The sequence below is a fragment of the Aspergillus alliaceus genome (genome assembly GCF_009176365.1).
Source record: "Aspergillus alliaceus strain CBS 536.65 unplaced genomic scaffold BDW43scaffold_35, whole genome shotgun sequence".
In the NCBI taxonomy this organism is placed as follows: Eukaryota; Fungi; Ascomycota; class Eurotiomycetes; order Eurotiales; family Aspergillaceae; genus Aspergillus; species Aspergillus alliaceus.
The window spans coordinates 129,414-154,508 of record NW_022474718.1 but is presented as its reverse complement, the minus strand read 5'-3'; the positions used below and the strand labels follow the sequence as shown (position 1 = coordinate 154,508).

Sequence of the window (25,095 nt, the reverse complement as noted above, 5' to 3'; positions counted from 1 at the left end):
TAGCGAACGATAGTACGTCATGTTCTCTGGAAGTCGCAGCTTCAGCTCCTCTATAAACTCATGAATCCGCCCTGTTCTGGTACACAGGTAGATCGAACTTGACCCTGGTTGATCCGCAAACTTGATAGCAGTGGTGGTCCTGGACAAACTCTCGGATCTCGACTTCCCAAGGCTTCCACCACAGCCGCTGATCCAGGACCCCAAGAGAAAGTGGGATGAAGTGGGTATAACCTCTGTTCCTTCTGTAAAGGCTCCAGTGTAGTCAAGGTTGATCAGAATTCTTTTAAGAAGCGAGTTACACCTAGACTCCAGCCCTCGAGCTCCTGCCCTCATCCCGCCCATTTCAACCCGAATCTGATCGACATATGGACCCGCGCAACCCATAGTACAGTAACCTTGTTACCAATGTAGGGGAGTCAAGCTATACGGGCCCACTGGGTCGATGTAGGGATGTGAATTAGTTGCTTCCTCGCGCAAAAGCTTTTATTTCGAATTTACTCTCTCCTTACGCCTTTAACTTTGGGTGCGAGGGCAATGTGCATAAATCTCCTAATTAGGATGGATAAAATGATGATTCATCCGACGTTTTCACCGTTATTAAACAGTGTTTTGGTTTCTACATCAATATCTCTTTCATTTCAGCTACAATCCTTACGAAATTTAATGAAATCTACTCGTATATAGATTATCGCGCATTGGAAAACTCTAGGCTCCCCTCCTTTTTGAAATATTTTGGCCCTTTAGTGGTTACTCTTGGAGGATACGGCGGTAGTTAAAGTGTAACAGCGTATAGAGCAAGAGATATATATAATTATATGAGTAAATAATCTTCGCCTATCTACAAGATATACTAATAAGGGTAGAACTATTATAAGGATTTTAATCTGTCTGCCTTTCTACATAATATAAAGCGGTTTATTTTAAAAAATCGATAGATAGCCGATGAAGCGCCTCTCTAAATTTATTATATAAAGGTAGTATTTGCCCCTCGAATAATAATAATTCGCGAGTAGTTCGAATTAAAGCTTTTTAATAGATCTACCTCTTCCTATAAATCTATAAAAACTAGAGTACAGAACTATAGACGCTCAAAAACTATATAGATTAGATTCGGTCCGTAGCCTTCTTACCCGATAGCCGGCTACTGGCGTCCGGCTCGGAAGATATAATAATACGGCTCTAGGATCCGGCCACGGGCTCTCTCCGACAGACGTTCGAGGAGTCTGTGGCCTTCTCACCCGATGGCCGGCTGCTTTACCATCACCAACCTCGTGGTGGACAAGCAACTCGGGCCCCAATTTGATGACGGCGCTGTTGCCAGCTTCCGCCTGTCGCCGCAAGACTACCACCGCTACCCTAGCATCGTCTCTGGCACGATCAAACTCTTTCGGAGTATGCCCGGTGACTACTACGAGGTGGATCCGTTTTCAAGAATAAACAGCCGATTATCTTCAGAGCCCACGGTGACGTGAAGCCTTCTTTCAGACTTGATAAATTGCCTAGCATGGTTTTTGATAGATATAAAGAAAGCGAAAGAAGAAGTAGGTAGCCTAGAATAGTGGTAGTGGTAGTGGTAGTGGTCATTCGATTTCCATGCGTGGATAGGGGGGAGAAAGAAGGCAGGCGGAGCATTGAACTGATGAGAGGGGTGAACGATAGGTATTGATGCCAATCCTATCTTACGCACACGTAAGCTATCTATCTATAGATAAGTCTGCATACATTTATTCGAAACGAAATGATAAGTCCATCACTGTTACCTGCTACTCCCTCGACTCTGCCGTAGTCCCTCCTCCTATAGAGGCACGCTAGCTAAGACGGGGACTGCTCCGTAGTGATACGGTGACGCTGTTCGGGAAAGAGAGTAAGAGAAGACGTGGTATCATATGTTTGCTTTTACTACCTCTGTCTCTTGGTTTGCCTCTTCCATTCGTGGGTCCTGCCCAGCTCCACAGGCACCGCATTTATCAGAGCAAGCTAGAACCGGTATGACTGAGGTACTGGTAACGAGTAAGTACCTCTAGGTACCTAAGGTAGGTATTTCCTGGTATGTAAAATACAGACCCGGAGTAACCAGGTAGGGTACTTAGGTACCTCTGCATTGTATGCGGGGTAATTTTCACAACCAAATATTACTAGGGCCAACATGGAAGGCATAGATCAATGTTGGCCCTCTAAACTGGACAACAATAGCAAGAAGTTGGACAAAAACACCGAACCTTGTCCTTTGGGCCGAACAATGCATATGAATAGTCACCGTCGGGGAAGCTGGGCACTATATTCGTTCTAACACCGTGAGTCAGACGCTTCAATCCCCGTGGTGGACTACTTCGTGGTTTTCGGAGTACTTTTTCTTAGAGATATGGTAGAAACAGAGAAAGCAATCTTCGTTGCTTTCGCCACCTTCCACCCCAGAGCCGCATGATTCCATTGTTTCGAACTTCATTGTATATCTGAAGGCTATGATGTTTCTAGCCACAACCCTTTCCAATTCTGTTCCCATGACGAGCGCTATCGGATGGGATAGCCTCGACTAAGTTACTACACTACATTATAACATGTCCATCGTATTCTTCATCACTGAATCATTTGTCTCACTCTTAGAGGCTATCAAGCAAGGAAAGAAAGTGTGATATAGGTAGCAAAAGCGAGTCCTGGTTCTCCGGAAAGACGCAACGACTTCCTCGGGCTAGCATTGAGGATGTCGCCTATCGCTCGGTCAGACGAGATTCTCACAGTTTCACCTTTTCGGAGGGCGCCTGGACACGCAGAACTCCCTGGGCACAAACTGGTCAGTATTCTAAACGTGACCAACACAAGCAAACATCGGCAGTTGGGGAGGGGAAGAGAAGGTGGAAGTCATAAGTACCTCTTGAACACACGTGGCCACCAAGATCCCTTCAGGGGACCAAATCCGCTGAATCACCAGCGCGCGATCGTTGCCGGCCCACGGGCTCTCTCTTTCGGAACACATCCACTCATCCGCCCGCACCGCGTCAGGGTGGTGGAAGTAAATCGTATGATTCAAACTAGCTGCCATGGCCATTTTGGTCCCGAACGTCTGACCGGGCACGTCATATACCTGTACTGCAGCACCAATGAAGTATGCGTCGGACATGTATGACAGCGCTGCAAGTTGGACCTGAGGACCCGTCTGTTGCATGGGTGTTTTAGCTCGCATCCAGTATCGGATCCGAGTGTTGACCAGGTCGTCGGACCTTTCTGTTCATCCACCTTAGATCTAAACAAGTCCAAAGAGCGAGCAAGCCCCAAGCACGGCTAGAGCCAGGGAAAGACCTACGGTTCAGGACTTCCCCCCAGCGCGTCTCAAATGGCCCATCTATCCCCTTCCCATCCATCTCGGCTTGATCGGGTAATGTCAAACCCTCGGGCCTTTTTGGCTCGTGTTCGAGCCTTCCTGCCTTGTCAGTGTCGCTGCTCTTACTATATGTTCCCGCCCGCACAAAGTTGACGATTGCCGCTGAGATCACCTTGGCCTTCTGGGTGGCGTGGACGGTCCTCGTGAGGAAGCTTTTCCCATCGCGTGTTCGTTCAACACGATACTCAATCGGATGCTTTGGATTGGCGGGGGCCACGAAGCTGCAGTGGAGAGAGTGGGCGACACAGTCGCTTGGGATGGTCTTTTGGGCGGCCACAAGACAGTGGGCGACAGTCGATCCGCCGTAGACTCCATAACCGCCCACAAAGCTCCACAGTAGTTGAGCGTTGGTGAAGGTGTCCTGAGGACGAAAATCAGTACTTTGGATAGGGAATGACCGAGTACCAGAGCAAGGGAAAACAACTGGAGAGAAGAGGCGTACCGGTTGCGAAGGCACGGGCGTCAGGTCAACAGCCTTTTCTATGGGAATGGTGTAGTTTTCCATGGGTGATGATTCGACGAATGTGCGAATCGGATGGTGCCGAGTGGTTTGGCGGTGATCACGGGCTGGGGGGGGATGAACGGGCAGTCTTTTATACCCTGGAACACCGTCAGCGAGCCAGGGTGGATGATCGTGCTTACGCTTCCAGGGAGTCCCGTGATTGGTGGTCGATGGCCCCTCCTCTGGCAAGATATTGGGCTCGATCGAATTATTAACTATTTAGGTGCCTATCAAAGTGGTGGTTGCAATGCACGTCAATATGTCAAATACAATAATACATCCCCGAAAAGTAGGTAGGTAGGCAGGTAGTCAAATAGCGCACTCCCCGACTCAGTCTCCCTGGATCCCTCCCTCCTTTGGCCATTATCGGTTCATCTCTAAAAGATTCACAAACGTCCTGACAAAATGCGATTCTTCCAACCCCCTGTGACGCCGATCCCATTGCATTTCACACTCACCGGCCAGACCGTTATCGTCACCGGACCAACAGCGGGGCTCGGCCTCGAAACATGCCGCCATCTCATGGGTCTTGGATTCCATGCCATTATTCTCGCCTGCCGTGATGTCGCCAAGGGCTTTCGAACCCGGTCAAGCCTCCTCTTGGAGTATGCGACCCGGGCAGCCACTTCCCTCAAGAGCAGTACTGGCCCAAGCAGTACGACTACTCACGGAAACGTCGCGTATACTTTGTGCAGATGGCCATCCGGCAGTTCTCGCAACGGTACCCTGAACTTCTGACCAGCGAGCCCGTCAATCTGGAAAATAAGCATTTTATGACCTGGGTACACTGGCTGCTGCGGGAGACTGAGCGGGATCATCCAGAGATGTACCATATGACTCCTGAAGAGCGCGAGATTGAGATTGAAAAGGAACGGCCTTTGGCCCCGCCAGGCACCGAGTGGACGTGGGCTCTATACGACAACCTGCACCGCATTATCCGAGGCGAGATCTCGGTGCTCGACATTGCGACGGACAACGAGCTATTGGGCAAATTCTATGCCACGCAACTCATCTACGACAAGTTCACACGCGTCGTGGAGATCCTTGGTTACAAGCAACCCAACATGCGCATCCTGGAGATCGGGGCGGGCACTGGCTCAGCCACCGAGTTCATTCTTAGCGCCCTGACAGCCGGGGGAACAAAGCGGTACAGACAGTTCGTCTATACAGACATCTCCACATCGTTTTTCATCCATGCCAGCGAGCGGTTTGCCCAGTTCCAGGACATTGAATATCGCGTTTACGACATGGATCGGGACCCGGAGGAACAAGGGTATGAAGCTGGGTCGTTTGACCTCGTCATAGCGTCCTGTACGGTGCACGTCACGGCAAACATCACGCACGCGTTGCAGTCCATTCGAAAGTTGCTCAAGGTGGGTGGAAAGCTGCTGCTCTCCGAGATCACCGCCGAGTGGCATGACCAGACCTTTAACATGGTAAGTTCTTTTCTTTCAATGATTAATGCTTCCTAGGCTAACCTCTTCTCTCCCTTTCCAGGGAATGCTGCCGGGTTTTTACAAGGGTTATGACGAAGGCCGAACCCGTCATCCGTTCTGGAGTCCCGAACAGTGGACCGAAGCTTTCCCCAAGGCGCACTTCCAGACCGAGCTCTCAGTAAATGACATCCCACAAGATCACGGTTTCACTGTGCTCTGTGCCTCTGCGGTTCCCATAACATCTCCAGAGAGCCCTGTGCCGCGGGCACCACAGCGGGAGTCGGGCATTACCCTCGTCCATCTGGGGAATCCAGGAGCGATCGCACAGCACCTAACAAATCTCGCTTGGGCCGAGGGGCTAGCAGTGCACCAACGAGCTCTGGTCCAGTCCGGGTGCGAAGCAACAGCGGACTGGATCGGGTCCAAACGGATCATCGTCCTAGCCGAGCTGGAGAGGTATATCTAGCCCACCGTCACGGAGGCGGAGTGGACTGAGTTCCAGAAGATGATGCAAGCCGCTGAGAGCATTCTGTGGGTGACGCAGGGAGGACTGATGGCTGGAGAGGACCCCGAGGCTGCCCTAGTCAATGGCTTTTTCCAGTGTCTCGATATTAATCCCAACATTCGGGCCGCCTCGATGGACTTCGAGAAAAGCAACCCGCAGGACCGCGCCATGGCGCGGGACATCCTGCACCGCGAACGGATGCTCCCATCAGAGACTGACAAGCAGTTCCGCCAGCACCAGGGGAAATGGGTCATTCCTCGTCTCGTGCCGGATCAGCGGCTGAACAACGATTTCAATCTAGTCAATCATCTTGATCAGCGGCCCTCTAAGGTTCCGATGAAGGACATTGGGCCCGTCCGGATTGGCACCACTGATGCAGGCCGCCTGAGTGCGCTCGTCTTCCGACCACGAGGTCCTTAACTTGCCTCTAAATGCCCACGAAATCCAGGTGGACGTCAGGGCTGTAGGAATGAACATGGTGGTACGTTACAGTTTCCCTCTCGCTTGCCCCCTCCTGCCTTTATCTCCGGACTTACATTCGGCCGCAACAGGAGCTGAGTGCGTTGACGGGAGGCTATGATACCAACGACATGAGCTCAGAATTTGCCGGCTTCGTCACCCGCGTTGGATCTGGTATCCATGATCTCCAGGTCGGGGACCGGGTCTTTGGACTCTACGGGGGTAAGTTCGGCAATACTCTTCGAGTGCCTGCTTTGGCCTGTCAAAAAGCACGCGACGACGAGTCCTTTGAGCTGCTGGCGACGTTGCCCTCGGCCTACTGTACTGCCCTTTATGCCATCGAGATGGTAGGTCGCCTCCAGCCTAGCCAGAGCGTGCTCATTCAGAGTGCCACGGGGGGGTACGGCACCGCTGCAATCGCCATAGCCCGTCTCCACCAGGCCGATATCTACGTGACGGCAGGCAGCGAGTCCAAACGACAGCTGCTACGGGACATGGGCATACCAGCAGATCACATCTTCGATTCACGCGCCACGGGGACTTACCAAGAGCTTAAAGCAGCCACCGCAGGCCGTGGGTTTGATTTGGTGCTCAACACGTCGTCAGGAGACTACTTGCGCAGTGTCTCGTTACCGCTAGTAGCGCCTATGGGGCGGTTCATCGAGCTCAAGAAAAACGACGTCTTGGATAAGGGAACCATCAATCTGAAACACTTTAACGAGGGAGCCACCCTCGTCCCCGTGGACATGCACTACGTATGTCACCACCAGCCCCAGGTCCTCTTCCTCTTGATGAAGGCGGTTGGGAAGCTGTATCACTCTGGACAGATCGCCCCCCTGCCCGTCCACAGCTATCCTATTTCGGACGTCAGCCAGGCATACGCAGAATTCTCACGCTTCCAGCACACGGGGAAGCTGGTCCTCTCGTATGACCCCGACGATGAGATCCCATATCTCCAGGAACCCACTCCCGTCCGATTCGACCCCAACGCCGCGAATCTTATTGTCGGTGGACTCCGCGGCATCGGCAGCCACCTCAGTAAGTGGATGGTCCGCCAGGGCGCAAAGCACCTCGTCTTCCTTGCCCGGTCGCCTACAGTCAACGGCCCCGAAGACGTCCAAGAGACTATCTCTCATCTGACAGAGATGGGGGCCATCATCCATACCGTCCAAGGCAGCGTCTGTGACTGCCAGGACGTCGAGCGCGCCTTCACTGTCTCGGAGCTTCCTATCCGCGGCGTCGTCAATTCAGCGCTCGTTCTCCGCAATATGGACTTCGCCCGTCTCACTCCTCAGGATGTGCACGACACTTTCCGCCCCAAGCTCGAGGGCAACAAAAACCTCCACGCAATGGCCCAGAAACTCGACCTCTCCCTTGATTTCTTCATCATGCTCAGCTCCCTGACGAGCATCTCGCACGCCGCCACGCAGGCCTCGTACTCAGCCGCCAACAGCTTTATGGATGAGTACGCGCGCCACCTGCGTCGCCGCGGGGTGCGCGCAACCAGCATCCCGCTCGGTGTCATTGGCGACGCCGGATTCATGTCGCGCCACCAACAGAACATGATGCACCTGATGCGCAACGGACACTACGTCACCGTCAGGTCGGAATTGATGGAGCAGTTTGCCGTCGCCCTCTTCCGCCCTGAGCCTGTGGACGCCTGGGGCGTGGAAAATCCCGTGGCGCTGGGCACAGAGCCAGCCAAGCTGCGCCAACTTGTCGACTCGGGGAATGTGCCGGAGCCGCTCTGGGACCGTGATATGCGGTGGGGCATTATCGGAGTGCATGCAATGAGCCAGGGCAATCTCAGCGGCGTGGGACCAGGCGGTGGGCCATTAGCCACTAGAGCCAAGGATTTGGTCATTGAGCGCTTGGCCAAGTTGCTGTGGCTGCCCGTGGAGAAGCTCAAGCCGGATACAAGTTTAGCAGCTTTGGGCATCGACAGTATGATCGCCAGTGAGTTCCGGCACTGGATGTACCAGACATTCAAGAAGAATGTTGGAATGATGGATCTCCTGGCCTTGGATATGACGCCTGAGAAGTGAGCCACGCTGTTGGAGGGGTAGAGTTTATCAGGGTATTGGTTTGGTTGGAGACGATGACTTGTAGATCAATTAATCAATCAATCAAGTTCTATTAGCCTGTTGGAGCACTTCGATGATGAGTTCTAGATAATCCTTGGATATTGCATTATTTCCGAGCTAAGATCCACTGGCTCGGTTTATTACAGGCACAACATTCGGAATACTCCTAGGCAATCTAATAAACATCGTAGAAACTCTCAGGTACCGAGACTTGATGAGCGATATGATCCAGGGGCCTCCTGCGGACGGATATCCTGTTGGAAGAGAATTAGATCGGATGGCACCGTGTTTTGGTGTTAGAGCTTCTGTGGGAGAAATCGCACATAGGCTCATAATATAAAGGATTGGAAGAACACAGATATAGTGCTAGGGAAAGGATTTTTAAAAACGACTACGTGTAAGATACAATTCTCCCAAGGAGTTAGAAGTAATTAGTAAATTAGAAGTAGCATTTTGCCACTATATACCTTAGAAGGTACTATCTCTACTGAACCGGTATATGCAACTCACTGCTCCAGTCTATTCCATAGGCTTGAATCCAAGGGACCTTCGCTGGATCCCTCCGCCCGCTGATTGGTCTCTTTCTGATGTTCTGGCCGTGCTCCCGGGGCCCCGCTTGCGTGGCCCGAAGCTAGCTAGAAGGCTCCGCCCAAGGCCTCAGGCCTGCCTTTTCTCCAGAGATACTCACGGGACTTAGTTTTCGTACGACAACGCGTCTATCAATGGCCAAAATTGTTTCCGCTTAATATACTGTCTCTAATATTTACTGTATATCTAATTGGCTCGCGATAAAAACCAGGAAGTCTAGCGTACCTAATTTAACCTCACCTTTCCAGGTCAAGAGAATATTGCTGAAGTCCACTGTACCATGAGATATCCTGGGCTCAAGAGTGTATATGATTAATAGCACTTATAATCTCTCTGTAGACAGTAGTAAAATATGCTTCACTAAAGTTAATTCTCCGCCACTAAACAGCCTAGGAAGATAGCCGAATACTTATATTCATAGACCAGATATATCAATACGTGAACATAATAAGAATTCAGGAATGAAATTAGATCCTTATAGAATATTACTTAGAATCTCCATAACTTAAGAATTTGGTGTGTCTTTATGAGATAGATAGGAAATCCTTTAATATCTTTTACAGTAATTACTCTAGGCTCTGTTTAATTAATATTATAGGATTTATAATATCCAGTTTTCAACTTTTCCTTGAAAATATATATAAGACATGGATAAGTATAGCTCGATCAACTTGATCTGATTGGGTACTAAATTCAGTGGAATAGTTCTGGAGTGATTAGATGAAGGTACGCAATCCTCTCTTGAAGCTGTAAATGCGACAAGAACAAAGCCGAACTTAACCCACGCACTATACTCAGATATTTGTTAATTCTAGTTTTCACCTAGATGGACAGCGAATTGCCGTATACATGGAAAACTGCTCCGTAGGTTTCCGGTAATAGGCAGGTATCCTCTCCATTGCCGAGGCACTTGTATCACAATATTAAAAAGTAACGGTTGAAACACACACTGCTGGCAAAACGCTTCGAACAGAACGCGAACACTAATGAAGCGCTCTCGCTGATAGTGGTTTCTAAATTTGGTTCACGGGCTCGATATCCCAACCTTCTACCTTAGCATGACATACCACTAACTGACATCATTGGCCCTGAGTCACAACACTCGTTGGGGCAATAACTAGGTTTGTCAATAAATATACCCGAGCCAGTGACTGCCCCTCTCCATACAGGGTACAGAGAGGGTTATCAACGCGGCTCGTATTTGGGTGGCAACACAAAAACAGCGAACCAGGGAATGACTTCATACCTCTCCAGCAAGCTAATCGGACGGGAATGACCAAAAAAGGTATGACAGGCGGGTGCCCAAGATCCCAAATAGCAGACGACTGGTCTATTCCGCCCCAGTCGAGTGTCCAAGCAACCAATGGTCTCTCCTGCAACACCAAGGATCCGGTGTGGTAGGGCTGTCAGAATGATGTGGTGTTCTTCGTATTCGCCAGTCATCTGCAACCTTTGAACCAATCATTGAACCGTCGACTGAGACATACGGGGTGGAGGTATATTGAGCTGAGAATATAAGAAGACGCTGCGATTGTCAGAACAATCATCATCTGGAACATACCAACAGAACAGTGAAAGACATCCCATGCCATGTACGTCTCCAAACCAGTCTCCCTTCTCCTCGCCCTCGGAGGCGTAGCAGCAGCCACCGGATGTGGTGATGCTGATGCCTGTCCTCTGACTGAATATTGTACGACTGCGACCTTTACATCTCCGTCGACAACGACTATCACCACCTGTGTTCCCACGGCGACATGCTTGGGGGTCTATTGTGAGTATCCTTTTGAGTGGGTTGAGATCAAAGCAGGCTGACCGTTCAAGCGAGCTGTGAATATGGAGGTACAACCCCATTCTGCTGCTCTGGTTATTGCGCAGCGACGAAGTGCCGTTCGACTGATCCAAAATGGCCCAATTGCTCGGAGGATTTGGGTGTTTGCTTGGCGGATGAGAACTGCTGCTATGGGAATAAGTGTGTTGAGGGTCTTTGTCAGAGGAATAGATAAGAAGCTGTAGTGTTATGATGAGCGATACAGCTCGGCGTTGGTAGATCTTGGTGACATGGGTGGCTACCCATTATGAGCCTCTGGGGAACCACTGTAGAGACCCATGATGAGCACTGCCCATGGCGAGCTGTAAGCCCGGTATGATGAATTGCTTGTGGACAGTGACACAGACTGGTAGGTCCATTTCGTGGGTCTATTTCGTTTACCAAGTCCGTGGAAACGAATCAGCTAGTGCTTTTATGGAGGTCTGGTAGTTAAATATATTGGATTGGTTTCCATGTTGAGACAAAGCAATCAAGTGAAACTCTTTGTTTTCTCTCTCAGACAGACAGCTACTGCAATATCACCATTTCTCGTTCATATTTCATTCAGCCTTTCAATATAGTTCTGGTCAAAGAATTTTCTTCATGCGCGGTACACCATTTTCGTAGTATCTACGGAATACATCTAGCAGTTGAGGTTGACAGCTAATCAGACGTTAGCATCAAATCATCAAACACAAGACAGGGACACATGATCTCTTACCATTGGCAAACAAGGCATAGGTGTCGGCGTTGTTCAAAGCGTCTCTAGCGCTCAAGGCAGTGGCAGCGGAGTATCCGTAACCAAGATCATCTGTGCCAGGGCTGTACACACCAGGAGCATGAGTGAACTCATGAAGGGTGGTGGTTGCCTGGTCCTGAGCGTGGCAGCTGCCGGTCAGGGCCGGAAGGTAGGTGTAGTAGATGTCACAGTTGGCGATGATATTGTACGCCGGAAGGGTGTATGCAAGCACATTGGAGCTGCAGTAACCATACGCGTCACTGCAGTAGTACGTGGTACTTCCGGAGGAGGTCGAGGATGCCTCACTGGCAACGGCGTTCAGGCGAGCAGCGACAGTGCTGCGGGTTGAGCTGGATGTCGTCTTGAAGTACTCCTGGAAACGGGAGGAGGATCCGGACTGGGCAGCGGTAGCAGCCGCACGTGCCAGAGAGACAGTGTTTCTCAGCGCAGTCTGAAGAGCTGACAACCTGCTACCAGAGCAGGATGCGACTCTGGTACGACGATCGAGGACCTTGACAGCCTGGCTAACAGTGGCAGCCTCAGCAGCATCGACATCGATAGTGATCTCATTCGAGGTGAAGGGAATATACCCGGTCACCTTGTTCTCCTTGGTAACAGGCACGATACCATTGCTGTTCACTGTGATAGTACCACCTTCAGACAGGTCGCTGGTTGTTGCGATGTCGAATTCGTCCTCAATGGTTGCACCAGGGGCAAGGGTTGTCAAGGCATCGTCGGACAGGCCTTCATTGATGAGTCGTTGCCTGATACCCTGGAACTGCAACTCGGTTGCTAGAGAAAGTTAGTGCGACCTAGTTATTGAGGGCTATGGAGCATACCGTTGCGGAAGAGGGACACCTTCTTGACGGGAGCGGTATCCCGGAAGAAATTGAGGTGCACAAATGTGACATCTTCGCTGCCGGTGTTCTTAACCACGGCCTTGATACGGGTGTTGCCAACCTTGCTGAGAGTCACATCAAGTCCAGGAGCGCTGCTAGCAACCTCCACGGGAACGGCATTGATAGCAGGCACTAGGGCCAAAAGAAGAGAGGAGGCAGACAAAAAACGCATCTTGAAGATTGAAAAGACTTGGTGTACTGGAGAGAACCTTTCTGACTTGATTGAGGTGCTTGGAATCGAGAACTAGATGGTGATCACAGGATCTTTTATAGACGAGGGTTGCACTTCGTACGACATTGCTATGGGATCTCAGCCACCCCACATCTCCTCGTCCTGGAGCTGCATAGTGCTGTCCTGCAGATTCGGTTAATCTGTTTCTATTGCCGGAGGCATTTGTTCACGCTGAATAGAGCCATCATGTCCAAACATGGTAGATTGAAACAAGCCTCGCACCTTTCTGTATTGTTTTTAATTGAAGGCATTATGATGGAGTAACTCCTTCAGCGATAGTCTGAACAGAAGATTTCTTGGCCCGCCGGAGGGCCGCCTCGAGCTATATAGATTTAGGAAGGTCGACCTTGTTACTAACTACATCTGGTGCAGTAGGATAGGATAGCCAAGACGTGGCTTGGTGGTGTTTCATCAGGCTTTTGATAAGGAGGATTGAATCCCGTCGCATCTTCCGTTCTTGGCAATCTAAGTCTAAGACTCTCTTGGCACATCATGTAGTTACTGCAGCCTAGATGTTTCTTATCCGACTGTGGATAGTTAGTATGTACACTGATTTGTAAGCCATAGCTATAGTAGAATTTAGACACTCGTAGTCGACGACACAGATATTACCGACGGCCGTATGCTTATTCAGAAAAGATCAATATCCAGGGGCGTTCTTTTCAACAAATACAGGCTTTCTTCACTCTTCGAGTCAGCAACTTGCAGCGTGGTGAGTGGCGTGTCATGTCAAGCAAGTAGCGCTCAGATCCTGCACTATAATGCTTAGTCGCGGTCCAGAAAAAGCCGGATGGATACAAGGCAATTTAAATCCCATGCAGAATGTAACCCAAGACTCGGAGAACCTCGGCACTTGCAGATAAATACCGATTTCCGTCAATCAGAGTGTGCACTTCTCACAGGTGTGGGCTGTGTGGCATTCTATTCCCTGTTGACAAGTATCACACGATCCTAGTATTAGCATGCTGCGATAGTGAATGCCGAATAGTAAACAGCGGTAGTTCATCGGTGCATTCCGGATTAGCTCCTATCAGACTCACTGGATTAAGTCGCTGCATATTCCCTCGTCCCACTACTTCTGCAGCACACTTCCTGTCCAAAAGTACCTTCAACAGCGTCCACTATACTCCCGACACAGCAAAGATGAGCACTTCTCTCACTCTACAAGTGACCATCTCGCCCCCCATGATCTCGGCCGTCTCCGAACCACCCACGGTGCCTGTACAGGTGGCCGTGCATAACCCCGCCGATACCACGGTGACCGTGCTGAATTGGGGCACCCCGCTGGACCCTAGCGCCAATGTCTTCAGTATCTTCGATATCCGTGACACAACCGAAAATCAGCCGGTGACCCTGCCTATCGTCAAAATCTCCCGACGCATGCCCCCCTCAGCCGACGATCTAGTGGAAATTCCAGCGCGCAGTTCCGTTGAGAGGGAGGTTACACTGCCGCTTGTTCCACTTGCCATGGGACACGAGTACACCATTCAGGCAAAGGGGAACTGGCATTCGGTATGGGAGACTCCTCGCCAGGAGGTTACTGCGTTACATCTGGAGCGACTCGGAGATGCTCGGCGGGGTGAGTTCTCATCCAATGTTGTTCCAATTCTAGTCGAGTAAATGGTGGGGTGGCTTTCATGGTTTGGCTCAAAGCAAGGGGGGATTGTGCTTCACATGTCTATGCCTGGGCTCCTACTTATAGCCATGTTCGCGCTCGTGCATATCTTGATTAGACAAATGCATATTTGCCGACGCCAGTTTTTATGCTCTCCAACAGGAAGTAGTAGATCCCTTTGACGTGCACCCTGGTCATTCTTCTCTCTGTATCGCCAGGTATCTCAGATTCAAGAAACAGACGTTATCCGGCCTATATCCTTCAAATACTAGTCTGTCATACTGTCTGTCCTACACCATCACCGTCGATGGTCTCTTACATGGTTTATGACACCTTTGTTCTCTCACACCCTACTCACTTTCTGTTGATGTCCAGTATTAGCCATAAGCTGAACTCGCTGCGTTGTTACGGCCATGGAAAGCAGAAAGCCCCACGTACAGTGGCGTAGACTTTCAAGTTCAAAGCAAAGAATATTTAAAGATGACTTCGACACGGTTGGTCCCCCGTGCAAACTTCGTTCGCCAGCATATTTGCAGCGGGGAAGTAAAGACAGTGAATGTCGGAAGGTAGATGTGAGCACATTGCTATTGCTTTGTGCTTCCTCTTCAGCCTCATCAACGCATCTTCTCCCATATTTCACCTCTAACTCTTTAACTCACAACCCAATCAACCAAATAAACCTTTTTGGCAGACTAAGCTTCATCGGTAACGACCCTATCCCGAGTTGCTGGGGGAGAAAATATCTAGAACGAGAAATAAAGATTGCTCTCGGTTCACCTATAGACATGTCTTCTTTCACGTATGAAACAAGCTCTCACGATTTATTGCCTAGAAATTACATATGTGATATCAACATTGTGACTAAGAGAAACACCTTTTATGACCTCGACCTTCCTAAGCCGGGAGTCCGTCCCACCCTGTCGATAAGCTAACGAAAGCGGATCTATGGCACGGAGTATTTTAGTGCCGTTGATACCGCGTAAGCCTCGCGGCCTTTGAATCCAGTACGTTCATCGACTTCTACTACAACCTTGATAGTTCTTGAAGATACCCGCAACGATACGTGTCATACCTCTGGCATATATGCCTTCGTAAAGCCAAAGCTCGTGCCACAGCAAAGGCTTCTAGTGCCATGGAGCACGACAAAGGCAGTTGGTGTCAGCCCCGAGAACACAAACATTCGTATGTAAGTAGCTGCAGAGTTCGGTCCAGGGGAAAGCTCCAGTTCTCACTGTCTAGTCGGCTGCAATGTTCACGCCGGCTGTTGGGAGTTACTTTAACATCATACTGTCAGGGACATCGCGAAGCGTGGCTTGAAGGCACTCTTGAATGGCCTACATGAGGCAGAGAGGCATAGCGTACCCTTGGTAACTCTTCTGGAAAACTATATAATATGTAAAAACCCAGATATTCTAGATTAGAGGCAAGGTAGTTAGACCTTCAGCTTACAAATTCACACTAGTCAGTACATCGCTAGCACAAATTATATTCAACTAGATCCCATCAGAATAAATCTCTTTCAACCAATGATCAAATGGGCTCGAGCTAAGACGCGCAACAGGTTTTATATCGACGGCCGTGTCAGCCGTCGAGAACAAAAAATGGTGCTATTCCATGAGACTCTCTATTGGCAATACCTATGCCAGAAACTCGACTACCTCGCTGGAGTCAGTACGATAGCTTGTCGTCAACATATCGTGGGTTGCCTAGATGAGCTGCAGAGGAATCTCGACCAGCTAGTCAATGCAGGAATGACGGAAAAAATATACCCGATCGGGGTAGAGGGGGGGTGGTTTGGTGAATAAAGGATTTGCTACTATGGGGCATTGTGGTCAGAAAATCAGGACATTATCTCCGTGAAGTGTAACATAGTCGTCATCATGGCCTCGTTATATTGATGACAGTAGACAACATAGTTGAACTCATACCGCTTGCTATACCAGAGCAATATGAATGATCGAAACGCAGTAAACATCGTCCACGACGCGCGTCGTACCCTCAATGTCCTTTCAAACGGAGGAATTGCCATCATCCCAGCCAGCGTAGGCTATGGCATTGTGGCTACTGACCCCATCGCCTTAGATCGGATCTTCACCACCAAACGGCGGAAACCACATAAAAGACACGCAATGATCGGTAGTTACCTGCTTCATGATACTATCCATATCCTCCCCCCTCAAGAAAAAGATATGGTCCGTTTACTGACCGTGGACTTGGATTTGCCTTTGGGTGTGGTCGCTCCTTTTCGCAATGATCATCCTATCATTCAAAGACTGGGCCCGGATATACTATCTCAGTGCACAGTGGACGGAACAATGTCTATGCTAGTCAACGGTGGAAAGTTCCAAGAGGAGCTTTCACGGCTTGCGGCCGAGTCCGGGTTACCATTAATGGGCTCCTCTGCGAACCTGACCGGAATGGGCACTAAGTGCGTCGTGGAGGACATTGAGAAAGAGGTCCTTGAGGCGGCGGATATCATCATCGACTATGGGCGGCAGCGTTTCAACCATCCACGCCCATCGTCTACAATGGTCGACTTTCAGAAGATGGAGGTGGTGCGCTTTGGCGCTTGCTACGATGTCATTCAAGATGCGTTTCACCGATTTTACGGCATCACACTTCCTGATGACCCTGGGAGGGAGGTTCTGCTCTCCGGTCATCTCCGTGAGGAAAATAGCGCCTACTAGTGAAGCCAACGGGTGCCTCTGGATGGTACAGCGGCTTTGTAAACACCGCACCAAGAGCGACCGTGGGTATTACGCTCATCAGCAAAGGGCCAAGGTGCATTAGTCTTGATAAGGATGAAAGGTCAATGTCCAATATAAAAAGCTTCAAACACATCGTCCAATACAGACCAGAATGGCGCGTGCGTTAGGTTTCTCTATAACTCCAGTTGGATGAAGCTATACACAAAGAGAGCGTCAGGTTTAGGCCAACCGTCTTCAAAGGAGCATCAAGCATTCTGTGAAAGAATTGCATTTTTCGTCTTCTCTTCCAATTTTTCCGTTTTTATTTATTTATTTATTTATTTTTATTTTTATTTTCCTCCCCTAAGGTAAATGATATGCAGAAGGACGACTGAGGATTTGAACACAAAGCTGGAAATCTGGCGATAGGTGTACATCCCGCTAATCCTATATGGGAAGTTAACGCACATGATCAGAGGTCTCATATTGGTTCAAGAACTCACTCACCGCTTTGTTTTGTCCCTTTACTACTTAAGGACATACGGAGCTTTAACAGGTATAGCCTGTTCTTTCTGCCCACAGGGCCGACTATTCTCCACCAATAGAATCTTATACAACCCTAGGCTCGTTGGACATATCATGCCTTCAGCTGATCGATGGTTGACATCTTGACCAATATAGGGCAGAAATCAAGTTTATAGCGTTCCCCCATGATGCCCAGACGCTACTCTCCCGTGTGTAAAGAAGAATTTCTATCTACTTTTTGAATTGTCGACTCATGTAAAGCAACCAATACGAATGTTACTACTCACGCAATGACGTCCAGAAATATATACTTTGTGGAATCCTAGCGCGCAATGTCGTTAGAATAATCTCCAGCTCTATGCTACCTATATTGGGATATTCAGCAATTATTCTTGATACTCACCAGTATTTCAGCTCCATCCATTCATGGACTAACCAGGATCCACATAGGTGCTGTGTAGAGCGGCATCCCAATGTACGATATAGTCATCAGCCCTCTCCTCCGAAGCAAAAGGAATATTCACCGCAATGACGTTGTGACATTCTCCGAAGGGTGCAATACCCCTGCTTCGAATGAGGTCAATGTAACTCCAGATACGCGGCTATGATACGCTCAACTATTCTCCGGGAGGTCATATCCACTTACATTGCTCTCACGCTCGGCATTATCCCCTGTGGTGACATCAGCAGCATATGAACAGATCGCCACGCAAGGAAGATAAAAAAGACCGAGGCAAAGCACGTAACCCTACATCGACAAGATCCAACAGAATAACCAGACAAATCCCGAGTATACCAAGAAACCCAGAACGAAGTTCGTACAAAATGTCCGATCGTGACAAAGTAAGCAACTCCTTCTCTTCCGGTTCCACCGATAGTCCCCTCTACGGCACGAACGCGGCCAACAATACAACTTACGACACCTATGATCCTGATGCGACGACCGATTACGGCGTACGTGCTGCTAAACCCCTCCGTACGTATAATAAAATGGCGACCGACGTGAACACAAGTGAACATGACACCGCATCCGGGGCCAAAGTCAAACGAACCACTTTCGAGAACGGTCGCAGTCGAACGATCTACAGTCCCGAGACTGGGGCATACGAGGAAACGCTGGACTATACTGAGAAAGGGGTGCAGCATCATCATCGCGAGAAGCTCAGCTCCGAGGGGGTCTATCAATCGCGGGATGTCGAGCTGGAAAAGGATGGCACGAGGCATGTTCGGCGCGAGTATAAAAATCCGATTACAGGGACATCGACTTCATTACGGGGTACGATGAGCGATCGGGCTTTTGAGATGGACTTTTAGGATTCTGAGCTTTTATCTTTTCGTTTTGCTTCTTTCTTTTTCGTTGTGGTTAGAGGTGAAGTACTTGGAAGATCCAGATATTCACGTCGGCCCCCCCCTGGTGAAGGCCCTGGGAATACCAGATGTAAAGATTAATTCTTGGCTAGACTACTATCATATACTCCCCTGACATATCTCCAAAGTGGTGTAACAGTAGTTCGTTGATACAGTAGGATGGTATTCACACGTACAAAGAGGAGTGGTATTTCGTCCCTGATGGGTATCCTTACATTTTCTCATCTCTTAACACATGATGTGTCTTGTTCGCCGGCGCATCTGGATGCTTTATGATAGGTTCGACCTCTATCTGACCATGGGAAACGCTACTCTCTGCTTTAGGAGCGGAGAGGCTACTGGAGTAATATGTACTTGGAATACAAAGGGGATACTAGCTTCAGTTAAGGATCTATACAGTGATCTAAAAGTCTAGGAAGTATTAACTATAGCTTTAAAGCAACACTCAAGCTAAACACATCCGACTCCTTCGAGTTATCATAGCTCTAATCTACATGTTCGAAGCTAGCCCCCTGTAACTGGCTCTTCTACCGTTGTTCGTTCAAAAGCGTATGTTGGCGACCATCATCAAAGCGCCATCATCCATCAAGACACCCAAAAACACAATCTAACTAGAAGATATCACGAGTGAGCTCCGAGAGACAGAGCATGCCATTAGGACGCAGCAAGGAGAATATATTGCGACAGGAGGTAGCAAGATCCTTCGTCGCGTGGATACAGTTGGACGAAATGATAATATCATAACTGTTTACATGTTCGCCCGGAGGGGATTTTTCGATATCAAGGTCTGTAAACCTGAGTTGCTTGTAATGGCCGAAGCGCTGGCGTGCCCATGTCCCCAGTGCGCTGGAGATATCGGTGAGTGTGTAATCGAAGTCGATGCCGTGGGAGATGAGTTGCTCGAGCACGTACTTTGTTGCTCCACCAGTGCCGGCGCCGAGTTCAAGGATAGACAGGGGCTTTTCTCAGTTTTTGCTATGAGAGAAGATATGGGTCAGGAAGTATCATAACATGCGGCTTCCCGTATTGAACATCAGACAGATGGTGTACACTTCCTCGAGGAGTTCGTGGGACTTTTCATTGCGGAACAAAACCTGAAGCGCGTCGGCCTTTGCAGAGAAGCAATCAGCAAGACGGGATCCAGTGCATTTCAAGACTTGGTGTTCCGACCTGTACGCTGGGAAATCATTTAGAATCGCCTAATGCATTGTGGTCGAGCTTGTGCGATCCACCGGTTTGGATGTTCGCACCCAGCCATACTCTGCCTGCTGGATGAGACCGTACTCGGCAAGGATATGATGGCAGTGGCCGACCACTTTCCAGTGTCTGGAAACGTGCGGTACGATTGGCAGTAGGGCTCCTGGAGATGTCGACTCAGGTTACATCCTAGGGTCTCGAACGCCTCGACGATATAGGCGGATACGAGGGAGAATTGCCGAGGGATGCACCATGGTGTTGAAATCCGCGAAGCCAGACATCTGGGGCGAACTGACGGTAATTTTGCCGGATATAAGCAAACCAGCTGAGTGTCTCCAGCAGAGCGCCTGGCGGCGAAGTTTCCTGATTGGACGCACCCCACGGCCGTCGTCCCTGCGACAACAAGATACAGTCGATTAGGTTACTAATGCTGAATGTAGGAGGTTGGTTCATCAAGTTCAAATCTAGACCAAAGGCCTGGCATAGGTCAGATTCAAGGTCAATCGCGACCAGCGAGTCTAGACCAAGATGCCGGAGCTCAGTCTCAGTCGTGGTCGAATCGGAAATGTTTAGCTGCTGTGCAACAATCCGAATTAACCGGGTAACCGACCCGCAAGGCAGCCCCTGGGTGGATACATTTATGAAACTGGAACTTGAAGCAGACACAGGAGACGAGTGATCAAGTACACCTAAGCCATTCAGACGCTGGCCTTTTGTCTGGACTTTCTCAGAAGGTTGTTGAGCAACGGCAGCCAGGTCGCCTAATGTGTAGTGGCCATTGTCGATGCCCATGGGCAAAGAGACTTGAATAACATCATTGAACCTTCTGCGTAACTCAATCGTCGTGAGTGAATCCACCGCAAGCTCAGTCAGGGTTGTTGCGGGGGTGATCTGAGCGGGCGAAGTTCCCGTGAGGTCAAAGAGAATGCAACTAATTTTTGCTAAGATATCTTGCCTTATAAAGTCCTCTTCAAAGCTTACATCGGCAGGTGGAGTCATGGGAGCTCGTGGGGGAGGAAGCACCGGCTTCGTAGAACGCTTCTGTTGTTGCCCATTAAGATCCTTGGGAAATGGCTTGGCCGGCGCATGCGCTGCATAATCGCGTCACACTGGTTGAGGCGGGACTGGAATAAGGCACAGCTATTGTAAATAACTTCGCTGAGGTGGACTACATTGCCAGTCTGGCCAGCAAATACCGATGAGCCCCACCTGCATCGGCGAGGTAATGCTGGAGATGATCCTGTAATCCAGGGATTGATGTAGCATCGAAGATGGAGCGATAGCGGAGTCGTCGATTTTAACCTTGCGCAATATTGAATGCCAAATCAGATAGAAGTGGCCTATGCTCAATGGAAAGAGTATCGCTAATTAACAGATGCTGAATCGCTCAGCAAACCTTTCGGAAGCGAATAGATTGTTGCGAGATATGAGGATTGATCTGCGACTTTGGCTTTGGAGGCTGGCATACCACCATGGTGGTATTATTCCCTGAGGCGCCATGGCTGTTAATGCTGGCAGCACAAAACCTCTGTTTCCACCTCCTGGGTCGGTTGAAATGACGATGCGGTCATTGTTAAGAGATGGTATTGTGGGATTCAACGGGGCAAAGTTCGCTTGTGGAGGAATCTCACGATGCTTGAGCATCAACAATACCTTGAGTATGATTGCAACGCCTGAAGCGGCCCCGGTGTGCCCAATAATGGCTTTCAATGATCCCATGCAAAGCAGCGTGCCACGATCACGTCCGCCGAATACTTGTCTGATGCACTTGATAGGATCCCCATGCGCTCTTCCGGTGCCATGAGCTTTCACAAACGAGACATCTGGTGGATTCAGGCCTGCCGCCTGTAACTCGCGTTGGTATACGTCAACTTGAGACTGGGAATCAGGAACGGTGATAGTGCTCGTATTGCTATTTTGGTTCGTGGCACACCCAGAATTGACCCCAAGGATATTATCACGATCAGCTACAGCATCGCTAAGCCTCTTCAACAGGACAAATCCGCGGCCCCCTCGGCTGAATCCATCTTTTGGCCCGTCAAATGGTCGACAAGGACCGTGTGATGCGCTTAGGAAGTTTGCTGCCATCAAATCTTGAGATGTAACGTAGTTGGAGGTGGCGTTCACACCACCAGCACCTGGTACGCGCGTTGGCCTTGGAACTTCGTCACCAGCTTCAGCGACAGCGGACCTCGAGAGCAGAAAGAATCCTACTACGCCTTATTCAAACAGATTCATAATGAGTCCGGGCAAATTGCTCTATGCGATCCAGCAGGTGCTCTCATTAACTTTCGCAGTAGTTGGCAGAAAGCTCAATTTTATGATCTTGACTTTTCCCCGGCGGTTCGAAAACATGGAATCCCCCTTAGCCAGAGAGCGAACGGAGCCGGCAAACCATCTCTATTGTTCAAAGGAATTCTTGATGAACCACCACAGATTCTAAGAAATCTAGGTATCGTGCTAAGGAAGAGTCCATCTGGGCAGCAGACCAGATGGCATCTTCGCATCCTATCTCTAGGTAGTTTCCACTATCTTACCAGCAGCCAAAGAGCCATGTCATTGCCAGTGAATCGGACACCGAATAACCCAGATCCAGCAACAATAGAGTTGGTTTTAGTAGTGCAAACAAGACAATTGCACTTGGCGACGGAGAGCAGAGTATCTCTAGAGACGAAGAGGTAGAATGTAGCTAATAAAATAATATATTGTTGGAATGTTCCACCCTATCATGGTATTAAAGGTGTCGCCTAAAAACATGGCATACATGCGGTTCCACTGACATATACCGTAACATTCAAGCTAATCCTTAACCAAAGAATCTTCCTGACAACCAGGGGAGCCCAAAGATGACGCATACAGACCAAATGTATAAGGCTGGGCTGTAAGTAAGATGTGGTGCAGTTCTCGTGAAACATGGTTCTTCGCTTTTCATAACTAGTCCAGGTATCAGATGTCCGCTATGTCACTTATTCTACAAGTAGACTGACAACATTCGCCTTAATGACTAACAGAAACCAATGACATTAGGAGCCCAATATGCATAATGATTACAGAACTGACAAAATCGTCGATTCTTCGAGTACAAAAATGTGTATTTAAGCGGCAGTAAAATATCACTTATATATGGTTTGGTTCTACTCCTTCTTTTTCCTGGACTATACACACCTTGGTGTAATCACCTGTCGACCTCCTTCCTTTTCTTCCTGTGTAGCATGTTTATAAACCGCGCGATTCGCACCACACACTGTTGATCATAGGAATAGGCCACTTGGAGGGGTGCTCGCCAGGGTTGAGCAGTATCTGTCGACCAGTACATTCTTGGCCACTGAATGAAAGGTTAGGATAGGACACCAGACCATAGTAAGAATTGATCACTTACATGAAAACTCGGCAGTATTGCGAAACGTAGACTGCTATTGTATCCCTGCGGCTTTGTTAACGAGTGGCTTCCCAGCGACAATCATCGACTGAACCTACTCCACTTGAACATTATGGCATTCGTTCAGGGGAACACTTTCCCCGAAGCTTCCTTCAGTTGTCTCGAACCCGACCTATTTACGAGGTGGCGTTAGTGGAGTTCAAATTTAGTCGACGAATTCGCGTACAGTGGTCATCTTTGCTGCACCGGTTGTAGCTAAGGCCAGCACAAAACCCAGGAAAGAGATATGCATCAGCCCATACATCGTGATTGTATATGATTCACTCGAGCCCAGCAGAAAAGAAGGTAAGTAAGTCAAGAAGAAAGCAATTTGCTTGGAGCCGGTCGCGTCTTTAAGCGGGTATCCCTTGCTAAAGAAGGCCAGTTGTTGTTTTGGTCGCGGAGCTATCCCTTGCGTCAATCAAGAGACTGGGATCGCATTCCAGTGAAGTACCGCGAGGCTTGTACATTGTTTGTTTGCCTCGTGGAAAAAACTGCAATCTCATCTTATCTTCGCTTACCTACATTGCATCAAAATTGTCCACAACGCGCATAAGGGCTTAATGGTTATACGTGATGCAAGATTCCTGTACTGGTTGCATCATATACCCGGACCCCTGCGGCTGGCGGCTAGTGTGTGAAACTACAAACAATCAGGAATAATAGCGTGCTTGTGGACCTGACTTGACTGTGGTGAAAAATATGTTATGTCTTCATTTCACCGCAACCTAGGGCATGATGCTATCAGCTATACCCTATCTGCCCAGCTTATGCATAAGTGTGCCTCGTAATGTTTAGTTCACCATATATCTGAAATACCGCTTCTTCAGCCCTTCCACTTTTATGCACGCTTGTATAGTCTCAAAATTAAAGCAAGTCGCCGGGTCGGAAGGGTTGTTTTCGAGTCAACCTGTCCTCACTATGCCTTCCGCTGGATACAGCTCCGTCACCAAATCTACGGGGAAAATAAGACCCAATTGTTGCTTAAATCCGTCCGTGATGCTCTCGATCTGTTCGTACCGGTCCCAAGTATCTATACGTTCCACAGTCATTTGATGATGCCTATCTATATCAATGCCGTTCAATCGAGCAAGGATATCACAAGCATGTGTAGCATCTAAAACCCGTATAACCGCAACACTACATAAATATAAGCCGACTGAGCTGTGCTCTCGGTACCATTGCTCTTACCCGAATGTTTTTTGCTGTGTATCTAATGGCATGTATACCTTCCTGGCATCTGTTGGTCCGGGACTATCCAATTTCCTGAGCAGGAACTTGACCAAGGTAGCCCGTTGATTTTGTTCGACGATCGGTAAACCATCCAGCACGAGTAGCGTACCGGGTCCTTGTGGAGTTTGGTCTTCGTGGTCCGCCATAGGATCTGGCTCTCAAGTAAGTCGTCGTAGCAGTCGGGAGAAGTTCATATCAAATCTCAGGGTACGTAAGCTGACAGGATTGTGGCTGTGAAGTGGGGTGATCAGCGCGGCCACTGCCTAGGTACGCCACTCATCATATTACCACGTCCATGTTGAGGAGTAAGAGCTTCGGGGGATATTCTACACTGGATGTATTTTAAAGCTGTGCCTGTATATCTCTATTGGGCGATAAAAGTACATTCACACAGCGGACCATGGATCACGGCAATTTGAGGA

The 25,095-nt window shown here is 49.1% G+C and overlaps 11 protein-coding genes across 11 annotated transcripts; 6 read left to right on the top strand and 5 right to left on the bottom strand.

The window, feature by feature from the left end:
• Window positions 1-2,382: 2,382 nt before the first annotated feature.
• BDW43DRAFT_282775 (acyl-CoA thioesterase) lies at window positions 2,383-3,928 on the bottom strand. Its single transcript, XM_032042668.1, has 4 exons — window positions 3,822-3,928; window positions 3,302-3,740; window positions 2,870-3,222; window positions 2,383-2,777 (listed from the first exon to the last, which is right to left on the bottom strand). The coding sequence occupies exons 1-4, from the start codon at window positions 3,882-3,884 to the stop codon at window positions 2,733-2,735; spliced, it is 900 nt and encodes a 299-aa protein (XP_031898156.1). The 5' UTR covers window positions 3,885-3,928; the 3' UTR covers window positions 2,383-2,732.
• A 191-nt stretch (window positions 3,929-4,119) lies between these two features.
• BDW43DRAFT_141247 (class I SAM-dependent methyltransferase) lies at window positions 4,120-6,098 on the top strand. The gene is made up of 2 exons (XM_032038320.1): window positions 4,120-5,317; window positions 5,379-6,098. The coding sequence occupies exons 1-2, from the start codon at window positions 4,577-4,579 to the stop codon at window positions 5,781-5,783; spliced, it is 1,146 nt and encodes a 381-aa protein (XP_031898155.1). The 5' UTR covers window positions 4,120-4,576; the 3' UTR covers window positions 5,784-6,098.
• On the top strand, window positions 5,823-8,326 carry BDW43DRAFT_313129 (KR domain-containing protein; the record flags this gene model as incomplete). Its single annotated transcript, XM_032047521.1, has 2 exons — window positions 5,823-6,234; window positions 6,315-8,326. 2 exons carry the CDS (start codon window positions 5,823-5,825, stop codon window positions 8,324-8,326), a joined length of 2,424 nt encoding a protein of 807 aa, XP_031898154.1.
• Window positions 8,327-10,530: 2,204 nt separating this feature from the next.
• Window positions 10,531-11,206, top strand: BDW43DRAFT_282770 (uncharacterized protein; the record flags this gene model as incomplete). Its single annotated transcript, XM_032042667.1, has 2 exons — window positions 10,531-10,724; window positions 10,775-11,206. Coding segments are annotated over exons 1-2 (359 nt in total), but the record flags the coding sequence as incomplete, so codon positions are not given.
• A 197-nt stretch (window positions 11,207-11,403) lies between these two features.
• Window positions 11,404-12,651, bottom strand: BDW43DRAFT_320789 (neutral protease 2-like protein; the record flags this gene model as incomplete). The annotated part of the gene is made up of 3 exons (XM_032049164.1): window positions 12,339-12,651; window positions 11,482-12,291; window positions 11,404-11,423 (listed from the first exon to the last, which is right to left on the bottom strand). The coding sequence occupies exons 1-3, from the start codon at window positions 12,568-12,570 to the stop codon at window positions 11,404-11,406; spliced, it is 1,062 nt and encodes a 353-aa protein (XP_031898152.1). The 5' UTR covers window positions 12,571-12,651.
• Window positions 12,652-13,731: 1,080 nt separating this feature from the next.
• BDW43DRAFT_282768 (uncharacterized protein) lies at window positions 13,732-14,326 on the top strand. Its single transcript, XM_032042666.1, has one exon. It carries the CDS (start codon window positions 13,774-13,776, stop codon window positions 14,248-14,250), a length of 477 nt encoding a protein of 158 aa, XP_031898151.1. The 5' UTR covers window positions 13,732-13,773; the 3' UTR covers window positions 14,251-14,326.
• A 1,868-nt stretch (window positions 14,327-16,194) lies between these two features.
• BDW43DRAFT_301774 (uncharacterized protein) lies at window positions 16,195-16,932 on the top strand (the record flags this gene model as incomplete). The annotated part of the gene is made up of 1 exon (XM_032045106.1): window positions 16,195-16,932. One exon carries the CDS (start codon window positions 16,195-16,197, stop codon window positions 16,930-16,932), a length of 738 nt encoding a protein of 245 aa, XP_031898150.1.
• Window positions 16,933-18,282: 1,350 nt separating this feature from the next.
• BDW43DRAFT_313125 (uncharacterized protein) lies at window positions 18,283-18,771 on the top strand (the record flags this gene model as incomplete). Its single annotated transcript, XM_032047520.1, has 1 exon — window positions 18,283-18,771. The coding sequence occupies one exon, from the start codon at window positions 18,283-18,285 to the stop codon at window positions 18,769-18,771; it is 489 nt and encodes a 162-aa protein (XP_031898149.1).
• Window positions 18,772-19,436: 665 nt separating this feature from the next.
• Window positions 19,437-21,021, bottom strand: BDW43DRAFT_313124 (uncharacterized protein; the record flags this gene model as incomplete). The annotated part of the gene is made up of 4 exons (XM_032047519.1): window positions 19,437-19,784; window positions 19,878-20,024; window positions 20,076-20,185; window positions 20,274-21,021. 4 exons carry the CDS (start codon window positions 21,019-21,021, stop codon window positions 19,437-19,439), a joined length of 1,353 nt encoding a protein of 450 aa, XP_031898148.1.
• Window positions 21,022-21,390: 369 nt separating this feature from the next.
• Window positions 21,391-23,705, bottom strand: BDW43DRAFT_313123 (beta-ketoacyl [acyl carrier protein] synthase domain-containing protein; the record flags this gene model as incomplete). Its single annotated transcript, XM_032047518.1, has 5 exons — window positions 21,391-22,241; window positions 23,268-23,347; window positions 23,402-23,446; window positions 23,500-23,573; window positions 23,628-23,705. 5 exons carry the CDS (start codon window positions 23,703-23,705, stop codon window positions 21,391-21,393), a joined length of 1,128 nt encoding a protein of 375 aa, XP_031898147.1.
• A 378-nt stretch (window positions 23,706-24,083) lies between these two features.
• On the bottom strand, window positions 24,084-24,821 carry BDW43DRAFT_282767 (uncharacterized protein; the record flags this gene model as incomplete). The annotated part of the gene is made up of 2 exons (XM_032042665.1): window positions 24,084-24,580; window positions 24,632-24,821. Coding segments are annotated over 2 exons (425 nt in total), but the record flags the coding sequence as incomplete, so codon positions are not given.
• Window positions 24,822-25,095: the final 274 nt, after the last annotated feature.

What these genes read in the sequence shown, in the direction of transcription:
- BDW43DRAFT_282775 (XM_032042668.1), bottom strand. Translation starts at nt 3,884, where the DNA reads ATGGAAAACTACACCATTCCCATAGAAAAGGCTGTTGACCTGACGCCC. An exon ending in CGCCCGTGCCTTCGCAACCG is followed by an intron (nt 3,741 to 3,821) that starts GTACGCCTCTTC and finishes TTTCGTCCTCAG; the next exon opens with GACACCTTCACCAACGCTCA. An exon ending in TGGCCACGTGTGTTCAAGAG is followed by an intron (nt 2,778 to 2,869) that starts GTACTTATGACT and finishes GTTTGTGCCCAG; the next exon opens with GGAGTTCTGCGTGTCCAGGC.
- BDW43DRAFT_141247 (XM_032038320.1), top strand. Translation starts at nt 4,577, where the DNA reads ATGGCCATCCGGCAGTTCTCGCAACGGTACCCTGAACTTCTGACCAGC. An exon ending in ATGACCAGACCTTTAACATG is followed by an intron (nt 5,318 to 5,378) that starts GTAAGTTCTTTT and finishes CTCCCTTTCCAG; the next exon opens with GGAATGCTGCCGGGTTTTTA.
- BDW43DRAFT_282768 (XM_032042666.1), top strand. Translation starts at nt 13,774, where the DNA reads ATGAGCACTTCTCTCACTCTACAAGTGACCATCTCGCCCCCCATGATC.